Raw genomic sequence first — 12,064 nt, forward strand, 5'->3', positions numbered from 1 at the left:
CCCGAGAAAGAAGAAATTTTAAGCCAAAGGTGGCCAGGAAAAGGCTGAGGTGTGCAGGGCGATTTTAATTTCCAAGGAGAGTCGAGTTTCAAGAGCGGCAGCTGAAGGACCCTCGTTTTGAGGGGAGTTTGGGTTATTTTAGAACCCCAAATGACCTGGGTTGGGCAGATTTTCAGAAATGAGGATTGTCCCTCCCTCCCCAGACCCAAATCCTTTTGCTTTAAAGGTGTTTTCCACGCCAAGGATTAACACGCAGAGCCGTTCAACCAGGAGTCTGGTGTTTATTTTATAGTTCTTTGTGGTTTTCCTCGTCACCAGAGACCGACTGGGACCTGTTTCATGGACAGCTCCCACCCCTGGGGTCCGGGGCTGAGCGCTGGCCTGGGCAGGACGGAGGGATGGACACAGCTGGACACAGCTGGATGTGGCTGGACACAGCTGGATGTGGCTGGACACAGCTGGACACTGGTTGGACACAGCAGGACACAGCTGGACACAGCTGGACACCACAGCAGGACATGGCTGGACACAGCAGGACATGGCTGGACACTGGCTGGACACAGCTGGACACAGCCAGGACACAGCTGGACACCACAGCAGGACACAGCTGGACACCACATCTGGACACGGAGCCACCAGCAGACCCGGGAGGGGGCGATGGGGTCGGTTTTGGCACTAAAAAAAGGGAAACGCAGCAAATCCTCGGCGGAGGGCGGGTGGTCCTGGGGAGTTCTCAGGGCTCCTCCTGACGTGGACTCTCAAAAGCATTTCATGGTCCCAAATCCACTGGTGCTTTCCCTTCCCAGCGCAGAATTCCAGCCCCATCCCGGCTCATCCTCCGGCCTTTCCCCACCAGCATCAGTCCAGTCTTTGTCATTAAAATGAGCTAATATACAGAATATAAAGCACAATATTTACAGGGTAACCAGGGCCGTTCCCACACCATCAGCAGCTCCTTGGGGATAAAAGAAACCTCAAGAGGAACCAACAACAAGAAGTGACACAGCAGGAGGGACGAGGCATCGATTCCCTCCACTCCAACACAATATTAAATATTATTTAATATTTAAATATTAAATATTATTTAATATTTAAATTATAAATAATCATTTTTGGCAGAAGGTCGCTACATTTAACCAGGGGAAGGCGTTTTTAGGGACTGGGGTGTTGAGGTTTTTTTTGGTGTTACACGAAGGAGTGTGAGAGCCGCCCTCGATCTTCAATAAAACAGAAATTTGGGGGTTTTTTTTGGGGGGGGTGGAAGTCTGCGTTTGTGGCACCGTGCTCTGGGATTGTTCTGCCACGGTTTGAAGCCACCCCAGGGGTTTGTTTTAACCATTAACACCGTGATTTCCCCAAAAAAAATAAACAGGGAGCTGGCCAGACCCACAAACACCCCCTTCCCCAAGTGCTTCACTGTGGAGTGCCTCAAATTAGGGGGAAATTGTGATTTCTGCAACCAAACAGCCACACTAAAACACAATTTTTGCTGCTCCTTCCAAAGAAAAGCTTTGAAAGGCTGGCTGAACTGGCAGGAAAACAGCAGGGAAGGGTCAGGTTTTCCTTCAGGGTCTGGCCAAGCCCTGAGTGTTCCCATTCCCATCCCATTCCCAGCGGGAATTTGGCAGGCAGTGCTCAACTCCCCTCTCCAATTCCCAGCAGGAGGAATTCCCAGGCTGAAGCCTCAAACTCGGAATCAACAGTTTGCTTTTGATTACTTTTGGATTTTTGATTTTATTTTTTTTGCTTTTGGTGTTGCCAGCCAAAAAGAGTTTTAAAAGCTGCGTGTCCCCCTGCAGAAGGATTAAAAAAAAAAACAACCCAAAAAAAACCCCAAAATTCCTGATTTTAAAGGTGGGAAATCCTCCCTGGGATTCCCTACACAGAATTCCTGCTCTGGGAATTCCTTGTCCTCCCTTATCCTACACAGGATCTTGCCAGCCAAAAAGAGTTTTAACATTTGTGTGTCCCCCTGCAGAAGGATTAAAAAAAAAACCCAAAAAAAACCCCAAAATTCCTGATTTTAAAGGTGGGAAATCCTCCCTGCGATGTTCCTGCCTGGTGGAGGAAGCGGAATCTCTTCATTTAACAATTTAACATTAATTATTCATTTAATAAATCATTCTTTAAACGTTCAGCTCTAAAATGAAGCGCTCCAAAAGTGCAAACTCCAGAGTGAAAACTCTTCCAACACAAACATTCCCTGGTGTTCCCAGAGCCAAGGGAAACACCGGGAGCAGCTCTGGGAGCACCCACGGCCGCTCCAGCTTTATCCTCAGCTCGTGGTTTTGCTGGCAGGAATGATCAGGGGAAAAGAAAACTCAAATAATCTCAATTTAGAAGCAGCTTTGGGTGCGTATTCAGGCTTTGTTTCGTGGTGTTGATCCTGATCTCTGCAGGTACAAATGTCATTTATATTTAAGTTTAACCCCTGTGTTTCTGCATTCCCACGATTCAGGAGGATTCAGGAGCTCCTGACCTTTTCCTCCCAGGCAGGGGAATGGAATAAATCCACAGGGAAGGGGAATTAAATAAAAATAATTCATTTTTCAGTATTTTTTTTTTCAATAATTTGAGTAATTATATTTTAAATTAGGGGAATTAAATCACAGCAGAGGCAGAAAAGCTGCTGGAGCTGCAGCCTGGCCTGGAGGAAGCGACCTGTGAGTGCTCCACAGCCAAACCTGTCCCGATTATTTCCACCCTGACCCTTGGAAACATCAGAGAATTTGGGGGATCCCATCACAGCAGGAGAGAATTTACAAGGGAACGACTGCATCTGCCAACAGAGATCTGTTTGCACTTTAAAAACTTCTAATAAAAATAGAATATATACTGTGTTTTTATAAATAGATTACACGTTTAGCTTAATGAGTTTCATTACATTTCTCCCCTCCCCAAACACCTTTTTTTTAAAAGAATTTTGATTTTTTTTTTCCCTTGTGTGAATTAAGATGATCGTCACTACATCTTTGAAAAACGACTTTGTACCACATTATCCTTTAAGACATTTGTACCACGTTATTCTTTGGATATTTTTGAATGACATGCATCCACAAACTGCCATTTTGTTTACTGAAAACGTTTTTTCTTTTTGTACAAACCCAGTTTAGGAATTTGATCTGTTAATTACACTGCTAACGAGCAAAAAAATTTGCTTCCTTGAAATCCCCCTTTTTAAAAAAATGGGAAAGGATGAGGAGGATTTTTCTGATTGGAAATCTAAAAACGTGTCAATATGACACCCCATTAAGAATAGAAAACAGAAAATAAAGTATTTACAGCTTTACAAAGGAAAAAAAGAAAGAGGTCATCAAAATAATTTCCAGCATTTTTACAATTAAATTCTTATTTTTTTGTTGTTGTTGTTTTTTCTCTCTCTGTCAAGCTTTGATCTGTCAAAGTCACAAAATTCCTGCTCTGGGAATTCCCTGTCCTCCCTTATCCTACACAGAATTCCTGCTCTGGGAATTCCCTGTCCTCCTTTATCCTACACAGAATTCCTGCTCTGGGAATTCCCTGTCCTCCCTTATCCTAACCAGAATTCCTGCTCTGGGAATTCCCTGTCCTCCCTTATCCTACACAGAATTCCTGCTCTGGGAATTCCCTGTCCTCCCTTATCCTACACAGAATTCCTGCTCTGGGAATTCCCTGTCCTCAGCACAACAGCTCCAGCTCCTGGGTTTGGGAACACTCGGCCTTTTTCCTACTGGGATGCTGAGTTTTAAGGAAAAAGAACAAACCAGGAGCATTCCCAGGGGGAAGAGAGCCAGGAACAGGCTCCGGGAACATTCCTGGAGCTCCAGGAGCATTCCCAGGGTGAGAAGAGCAGGAACAGGCTCCAGGAGCATTCCTGGAGCTCCAGGAGCATTCCCATGAGGAAGGGGAGCAGGAACAGGCTCCAGGAGCATTCCTGGAGCTCCAGGAACATTCCCAGGGGGAAGAGAGCCAGGGACAGGCTCCAGGAGCTGATTCCCTGTGCTGAGCAATGCCTGCCCCAGGCACTGCGGGATCACAGAGCTCCAGCCTGGGCAGAAACTTCCTCAGCCTCGGGAGCAGCCGAACTTCCAAACCCTTCCAGACCCTTCCAAACCCCTCCAAACCCTTCCAGACCCTTCCAAACCCTTCCAGTCCCTTCCAAACCCTTCCAAACCCCTCCAAACCCTTCCAGACCCTTCCAAACCCCTCCAAACCCTTCCAGACCCTTCCAAACCCTTCCAGACCCTTCCAAACCCTTCCAGACCCTTCCAAACCCTTCCAAACCCTTCCAGACCCTTCCAAACCCTTCCAAACCCTTCCAGACCCTTCCAAACCCTTCCAAACCCTTCCAGACCCTTCCAAACCCCTCCAAACCCTTCCAAACCCTTCCAGACCCTTCCAAACCCCTCCAAACCCTTCCAAACCCTTCCAAACCCTTCCAAACCCTTCCAGACCCTTCCAAACCCTTCCAGACCCTTCCAAACCCTTCCAAACCCCTCCAAACCCTTCCAAACCCTTCCAAACCCCTCCAAACCCCTCCAAACCCTTCCAAACCCCTCCAAACCCTTCCAGACCCTTCCAGACCCTTCCAAACCCTTCCAGACCCTTCAGATCGCAGATTTCAAACATGCAGCCCCAAAAAATCCCCCAAATCCCCCCTCCCAAACCCAGCCCCCTCGTGAAGATCACATTTACCACTTTGGCCACCTAAGGAATAACAGGAATGAGCGCTTTGGAATGAGGTTTCTCTTCCAGAGGAAAAAAAGTTATCGACATTTCCAGGACAGAGCAGGCTTTGGAGCCCCTCAGCACGGGAATATCCGTGGATCCATGGAGAAAATGAGGATCTGTGGATCCTCAGCTGATCCTCACTGTGGATCCTCATGGATCTGCCTGCTTCCCAGGCTGGAAAAGGCCGGGAGATCCTCAGAACCCCGTGGCCTCAAAGCTGCTGCCAGGTGGGAGATGGAGCTGCCAGCAACACAGGAGGGGAAGGAAAGATTCCTGGGAAGGATTCCTGGGAATGAAGGATTCCTATGAAGGAAAGATTCCTGGGAAGGATTCCAGGGAAGGAAGGATTCCTGGGAATGAAGGATTCCCATGAAGGAAAGATTCCCAGGAAGGAAGGATTCATGTGAAGGAATGATTCCAGGGAAGGAAAGATTCCTGGGAATGATTCCTGGGAAGGAAGGAGTCCTGGGAAGGGAGGATTCCTGGGAAGGAAGGATTCCTGGGAAGGAAGGATTCCTGGGAAGGAAGGATTCCCAGGAAGGAATGATTCCTGGGAAGGATTCCCGTGAAGGAACGATTCCCATGAAGGAAGGATTCCCAGGAAGGATTCCTGGGAATGAAGGATTCCTGTAAAGGAAGGATTCATGGGAAGGAAAGATTCCCAGGAAGGAAGGATTCCTGTGAAGGAAGGATTCCTGGGAATTAAGGATTCCCAGGAAGGAAGGATTAATGGGAAGGAAGGATCCCCGTGAAGGAAGGATTCCTGTGAAGGAAGGATTCATGGGAAGGAAGGATTCCTGGGAATGAAGGATTCCTGTAAAGGAAGGATTCATGGGAAGGAAAGATTCCTGTGAAGGAAGGATTCCTGGGAATTAAGGATTCCCAGGAAGGAAGGATTCCTGGGAAGGAAGGATTCCCGGGAAGGAAGGATTCCTGGGAAGGAAGGATTCCTGGGAAGGAAGGATTCATGGGAAGGAAGGATTCCCGTGAAGGAAGGATTCCCATGAAGGAAGGATCCCCGTGAAGGAAGGATTCCTGTGAAGGAAGGATTCCCATGAAGGCAGGACTCCTGGGAAGGAAGGATTCCTGTGAAGGAAGGATTCCCAGGAAGGAAGGATTCCCAGGAAGGAAGGATTCCCATGAAGGAAGGATTCCCATGAAGGAAGGATTCCTGGGAAGGAAGGATTCCCAGGAAGGAAGGATTCCCAGGAAGGCAGGACTCCTGGGAAGGAAGGATTCCCGTGTTCCAGCAGGAACCCCCAGGCTGAGGAGTTTCCAGCCAGGAATGAGTTATTTTCCAACACACCTGTGCTCTGTGTGGATCCACAGATCCCGGATCAATGCTCCAGAAGTTGGGAACACCACTTGGGAAGCTCATTTTGCTTTTCCATAACACTGAGAGGCTGCTGAAATTGGGATTTTCCCTGCCCAGCTCCTGCACATTCCAAACCCCCTGGCAGGCTAAAGAAAACACATTTGGTATTTACCGAGTTCCAACCCCACCTCTGCCTTTGGGCAGCAAACTACACCCTCAATCTTGGCTTAAAAACAAACAAAAAAATTATTGGCTGAGGTTTCTTACCCTGTTTTTACCTGGCTGACGTGCTACAATTCCCTTTTTAACTCGGGAATTAACAGTTTCCTCCAACAATTCCCTTTTTAACTTGGGAATTAACACTTTCCTGCAACAATTCCCATTTTAACTCGGGAATTAACAGTTTCCTCCAACAATTCCCATTTTAACTCGCTGGTGCTGGAGTTTCCTCCAGCCTGATCTGATTTTGATGCTGATTCTCCTGGGTAAAAAACACAGAAAAATGGGCAAAGCCAAGGTCTTGCTGCTTTTCTCACAGAGAAAGTTCCTGCCCAGCTCTAGGGGAGGTTTGGGGTTTGGTTTTCTACGCCCTAAAAGGGATTTCAGCTTTTCACAGTGTTCTGGAGCTCTCCCAAATCCTGGCTCCTACATCTGGGTCACTTTATGCTGCTGCTTCACCTGCTCCTCGCTCCACACATCACTGCAAGCAGCAGAAAACGGAGTTATCTCCCTGTCAGCAAAGGAAAAAAATCTGCAAACTGCTCAAAAATAAAATAGTAACACAAGAAAACCCTGAATAAAAAATAAAAGACACCAACCACCAGGGAGCTGAAGGGCTGATTCCCCTCCTAATCCAATCACTGGGAACAAAGGCGTTGTGATCCAAACATTCCACCTCCAAAGGAGCTCCACAGACATCCAAGAGTGCAAATTTTCCTTTTCCCAAGGGATAAAACATTCCATAGAAATAAGGCGAGCTTTTTTTTGTTGTTTTGTTTGTTTGTTTTTATGTTTTTGCATAGTAGTTACTCAGTGATATTCCCCCCACCACCACCAGTGACCCCTCCTGTGCCCTTCCTTGCTTTGCCACCGAGCTGAGTCCTGCTCCTCCAGCTCCTGGAGTCCTTGGACACATCCCAAAGGTTCCCTCACCCCAAAAAAGTCAGGTGAAGAAAAACCCTGTGAATTTTCTAGAACTGCTTCGCCCTACCAGCTCTCTCCAAACTCACTTTTAAATGTTTGCAGTTCCATTTGGAGGCAATTCTTTTTCTTTTTCTCTTTTTCTTTTTCTTTTTCTTTTTCATTTTCTTTTTCTTTTTCTTTTTCATTTTCTTTTTCATTTTCTTTTTCTTTTTCTTTTTCTTTATCTCTTTATCTTCATCGTTATCTTTTCCTTTTCCTTTTCATTTTTCCTTTATCTTTATCTTTATCTTTATCTTTATCTTTATCTTTATCTTTATCTTTATCTTTATCTTTATCTTTATCTTTATCTTTATCTTTATCTTTATCTTTATCTTTATCTTTATCTCTTTATCTCTTTATCTCTTTATCTTTATCTTTATCTCTTTATCTTTATCTTTTCCTTTTCATTTTTCTTTTCCTTTTCCTTATTTCTTTCTCTTTATCTTTTCCTTTTCCTTCTCTTTTCCTTTTCCTCTTCCCTTTCCTTTTACTTTTCATTTTCATTTTCCCTTTCCTTTTCCTTTTCATTTTCATTTTCATTTTCCCTTTCCTTTTCATTTTCATTTTTATTTTCCTTTATTTTTTTTTTTTGTGCCAGACATTCCTAATTGCACCACAATTATCTCTTTTTTTTTGCCAGTGTTGCTTTTGCCAATCAGTTCAGCAGTTCAATAAAACCAGCAACTTATTGAAGTACCCAGAGCTTCTCCAGCACCATCCTCTGCTGCCAAAACCAGCTTTGGTTGTTTGGTTTTTATTTTAAATAATATATATATAATTTTTTTTTATAAAAACACCTGTTATTAATATTCCACTGGAGCTCAAAGTGGCTCAGCTTGGGGCAAAGGCACAATTAAAACACCGTGTTTTCCTACAGAACTCTGCATTTATGGTTTGAAGAATAGAAATGTACAGCACCAATCCTTGGGCGGGAGGGGATGTGTGTAGGAATGAGTCCTCAGAGTCCCTCTGTGGGGGCACTCGAGTCTTTTCACCTTTCCCCCAGCAATTGGTTTGGAATTTTTTTCTGGAATTCTTCCCATTTCCTATCAGCTGACCATGGGCTCCACGTCCGTCTCTCTGTCCAAATCGTCCTGAATTTCGTCTGTGTTTCCTGAGTCGCTGCTGGCTACGGAGCTGGGGGATGGAGAATTCCTGCAGGGAAAAAGTGCAGCCAGAAAATTAAATATCAAAATAAAAAAGTGCAGGCAGAAAATTGAATATCAAAATAAAGAATGCAGCCAGAAAATTAAATATCAAAATAAAAAAGTGCAGCCAGAAAATTAAATATCGAAATTAAAAAATGCAACCAGAAAATTGAATATCAAAATTAAAAAGTGCAGCCAGAAAATTAAATATCAAGGGAAAAGAATGCAGCCAGAAAATTAAATATCAATCACAGAATTCAAAAAAAACCTCTTAAAACAGTCACTTTCCATTCCCAACCCTTAAAAACCTCTTTATTAACATGAATTATTAAACATTAAACTTGGAGTTCCCCCAAGCTATTTAAAAACTTCTTTAATAACATTAAATTTTAGGTTTAGGGTAAATACCAGTGGTAAAATCAAGGTGACAGACACAGAGGCTGTCCCATGATGGGGAAATAAATGAGGAGCAAAAACTCTCAGCATCCCTAATGCCCAGAGCCCTGAAAATTAAAAGTTTATCATCTTGTTCTACTGGGGTTGAGCAAGAGATAAAGAGAAATCCCTCAGAGTGTAAGGTTCTTCACACATGAGAAGATTAAAGAACAAGTTCTTGGTGTAAGTCCAGAGTTGAGATTTAATTTGGGGTTTTAAGAGTTGTAAATCTGAGATTTTGAAGACTGAAAGTCCACCCGAGCTGGAGCTGCCTGTGCTGAGGAGCAGCTGCTCCTGGAGCTCTTTAAATTTCATTTTCAGCTCTCCTATTTTTTCTTTAAATATATTTTTTTATTTATAAATAAGTTTTTATTTATAAATAAATTTTATTTATTAATGATTTTTATTTAGAAATAATTTTTATTTCTAAATAATTTTTATTTATAAATTATTTTTATTTTAAAAATATTTTTATTTATAAATATTTTATTTATAAATGATTTTTTATTTATAAATAAATTTTTATTTATAAATAATTTTTTATTTCTTTTTTCCTTCCCACATTTTTTCACATTCTCCATTATTATACAATTCTGACCTTTGTGGAGAGTGTTAGCAAGTTCTCCTCACAGTTTACTCAGACAAAACAATCCTTCTGCAGCCTGAGAACTGATTATTATTACAGCTTCAGGCCCCAAAAAAATATAAACAGCAGCAAATTTGGGGGAGAAAACTGAGAGAATGGGACTTCATCACCTGAAGCTGTAATTGGACAATTAATTCCCAATATGCAAATGGACCGAATTTATAAAAGTCATATAAGTTGTATAAAACATATGTGTATATGTAATTTTATAGAATGTATAAAAATTTATAGAAAATTTATAGATTTTGTTATATAAATCTATAATCATATATAAAATATATAGTTATATTGTTACATATTAGAGTATGTTATATAATATGAAATATTAAACATCTATATTTAATCACATTTTATTTTAATTAAATATTTTATCTATATTTAAGCACCTTCATATAATCATTGATGATTTGGAGTGTTCCTGAGCGCTACCAAGAGCGTTTTTATCTCGTCCCATCATTGGGATGGGTGCTGCTCCTTGTAAAACACCTCAAAAAAAGGCTGAAAACCCCAAAATAAAGCAATTTTGCTTCCTAAGAAAACAAAATTTTGGCTGCTGTTGATAGTAAAAGGTCTTAAAATCTTCGAAAATTCAGGATTTAAAAGGAAAGTTGGGTTTGGAAAGCCCTGGGAAAAGTTGGTCCTGGAAATGTTAGGCCTTGTGTTTGCTAAGATCAGGTGAAACTGCACCTGTGAAATCATTATGTGATAAATTATTTAATTGTTAGATGTGATTAGATATAATTATTGTTTAAAGAACATGAGGAACAATGTTAGGGGGCTGAGGGGGATCACGAGAAATCCAGGCTTGGGTAAAAACAATGCATCCAATAGAACATCCAATATAGGTTTAATAATTAATATGTAAATTATAGAATGATAGAGTATAAAAACCAAAAATTGGGTCAGATTTGGGTCTGTGAACCCCTGACACCCAGAACTCTTTAAATAAATCATCTTCATATAATCATTGATGATTTGGAGTGTTCCTGAGCGCTACCAAGAGCGTTTTTATCTCATCCCATCATTGGGATGGGTGCTGCTCCTTGTAAAAAACCTCAAAAAAAGGCTGAAAACCCCAAAATAAAGCAATTTTGCTTCCTAAGAAAACAAAATTTTGGCTGCTGTTGATAGTAAAAGGTCTTAAAATCTTCAAAAATTCGGGATTTAAAAGGGAAGTTGGGTTTGGAAAGCCCTGGAAATGTTAGGTCTTGCTAAAGATCAGGTGAAACTGCACCTGTGAAATCATTATGTGATAAATTATTTAATTGTTAGATGTGATTAGATATAATTATTGTTTAAAGAACATGAGGAACAATGTTAGGGGGCTGAGGGGGATCACGAGAAATCCAGGCTTGGGTAAAAACAATGCATCCAATAGAACATCCAATGTGGGTTTAATAATTAATATGTAAATTATAGAATGATAGAGTATAAAAACCAAAAATTGGGTCAGATTTGGGTCTGTGAACCCCTGACACCCAGAACTCTTTAAATAAATCATCTTCATATAATCATTGATGATTTGGAGTGTTCCTGAGCGCTACCAAGAGCGTTTTTATCTCATCCCATCATTGGGATGGGTGCTGCTCCTTGTAAAAAACCTCATAAAAAGAGCTGAAAACCCCAAAATAAAGCAATTTTTGCCTCCTAAGAAAACAAAACCTCGGCTGCTGTGATTTTTTTTGTGTCCTGCAGAGCCAGGGAAGATCTCCTGGAGCAGCAGGAGGGTGGTACCTGTCGGCTGAGCCCTTGATGAGCCTGCGGCACGTTTCCATCTGCACGTCCAGACCCCGTTTCATGCTGCACATCTCCATGTACTCGTGGAGGTGTCGGTTCATGTCGCTCTTGGCCGTGGCCAGCTCCAGCTGGAGGCAAAAAAAAGGGCAAAGAATGAGGTGAAATCCTGGTTTTCCTGCTCTTTTGTATTTTTTAATTTTTTTTTTATTTTTTGTATTTTTAATTTTTTTTTATTTTTCGTATTTTTTGATTTTTTTATTTTTTGTATTTTTAATTTTTTTTAATTTTTCATATTTTTAAAATTTTTTATTTTTTGTATTTTTAATTTTTTTTGTATTTTTTAAATTTTTTTTTATTTTTTAATTTTTTATTTTTTGTATTTTTAAATTTTTTTATTTTTTATTTTTTAATTTTTAATTTTTTGTATTTTTTAATTTTTTTTTTATTTTTTGTATTTTTAATTTTTTATTTTTTGTATTTTTAATTTTTATTTTTTGTATTTTTAATTTTTTGTATTTTTAAAATTTATTTATTTTTTGTATTTTTAATTTTTTTTTTTGTATTTTTAATTTTTTCTTTTTTGTATTTTTAATTCTTTTTATTTTTTGTATTTCTTAAATTTTTTAATTTTTTTATTTTTTGTATTTTTAATTTTTTTTTAATTTTTAAATTCTCTACCTTGTCTCTTGTTCTCTAAACTAAATTTTTCACTCGGTGATTCGAGAAAATTTTTTTAATCTACACACACTTTTAGCTTTTTCTATCTAACATTTGTTCTCATGTATCACCATGAAAACATGAATTTCATGTTATATGAAATACATGCCATGTTATATGAAATTTTCATGTTATTTTCATATTTCATGTTATATGAAATTCAGCGTTTTCTCT

At 40.6% G+C, this 12,064-nt stretch overlaps 1 protein-coding gene across 1 annotated transcript in view; it reads right to left on the bottom strand.

Annotated features, from left to right (window-relative positions):
• Positions 1 to 7,945: 7,945 nt before the first annotated feature.
• Positions 7,946 to 12,064, bottom strand: part of IFFO2 (intermediate filament family orphan 2) — a 42,107-nt gene continuing 37,988 nt past the window's right edge. The window contains exons 8-9 of the mRNA XM_088066668.1: positions 11,171 to 11,301; positions 7,946 to 8,362 (exon numbers count right to left, since the gene is read on the bottom strand). Of these exons, the coding sequence (XP_087922794.1) occupies positions 8,257 to 8,362; positions 11,171 to 11,301 (237 nt within the window). The 3' untranslated portion in view covers positions 7,946 to 8,256. The remainder of the gene's footprint in view (positions 8,363 to 11,170; positions 11,302 to 12,064) is intronic.

Source organism: Pseudopodoces humilis, chromosome 24, assembly GCF_049639895.1.
Source record: "Pseudopodoces humilis isolate 2021_Gansu_Grassland_sample_001 chromosome 24, ASM4963989v1, whole genome shotgun sequence".
NCBI classification, from domain to species: Eukaryota; Metazoa; Chordata; class Aves; order Passeriformes; family Paridae; genus Pseudopodoces; species Pseudopodoces humilis.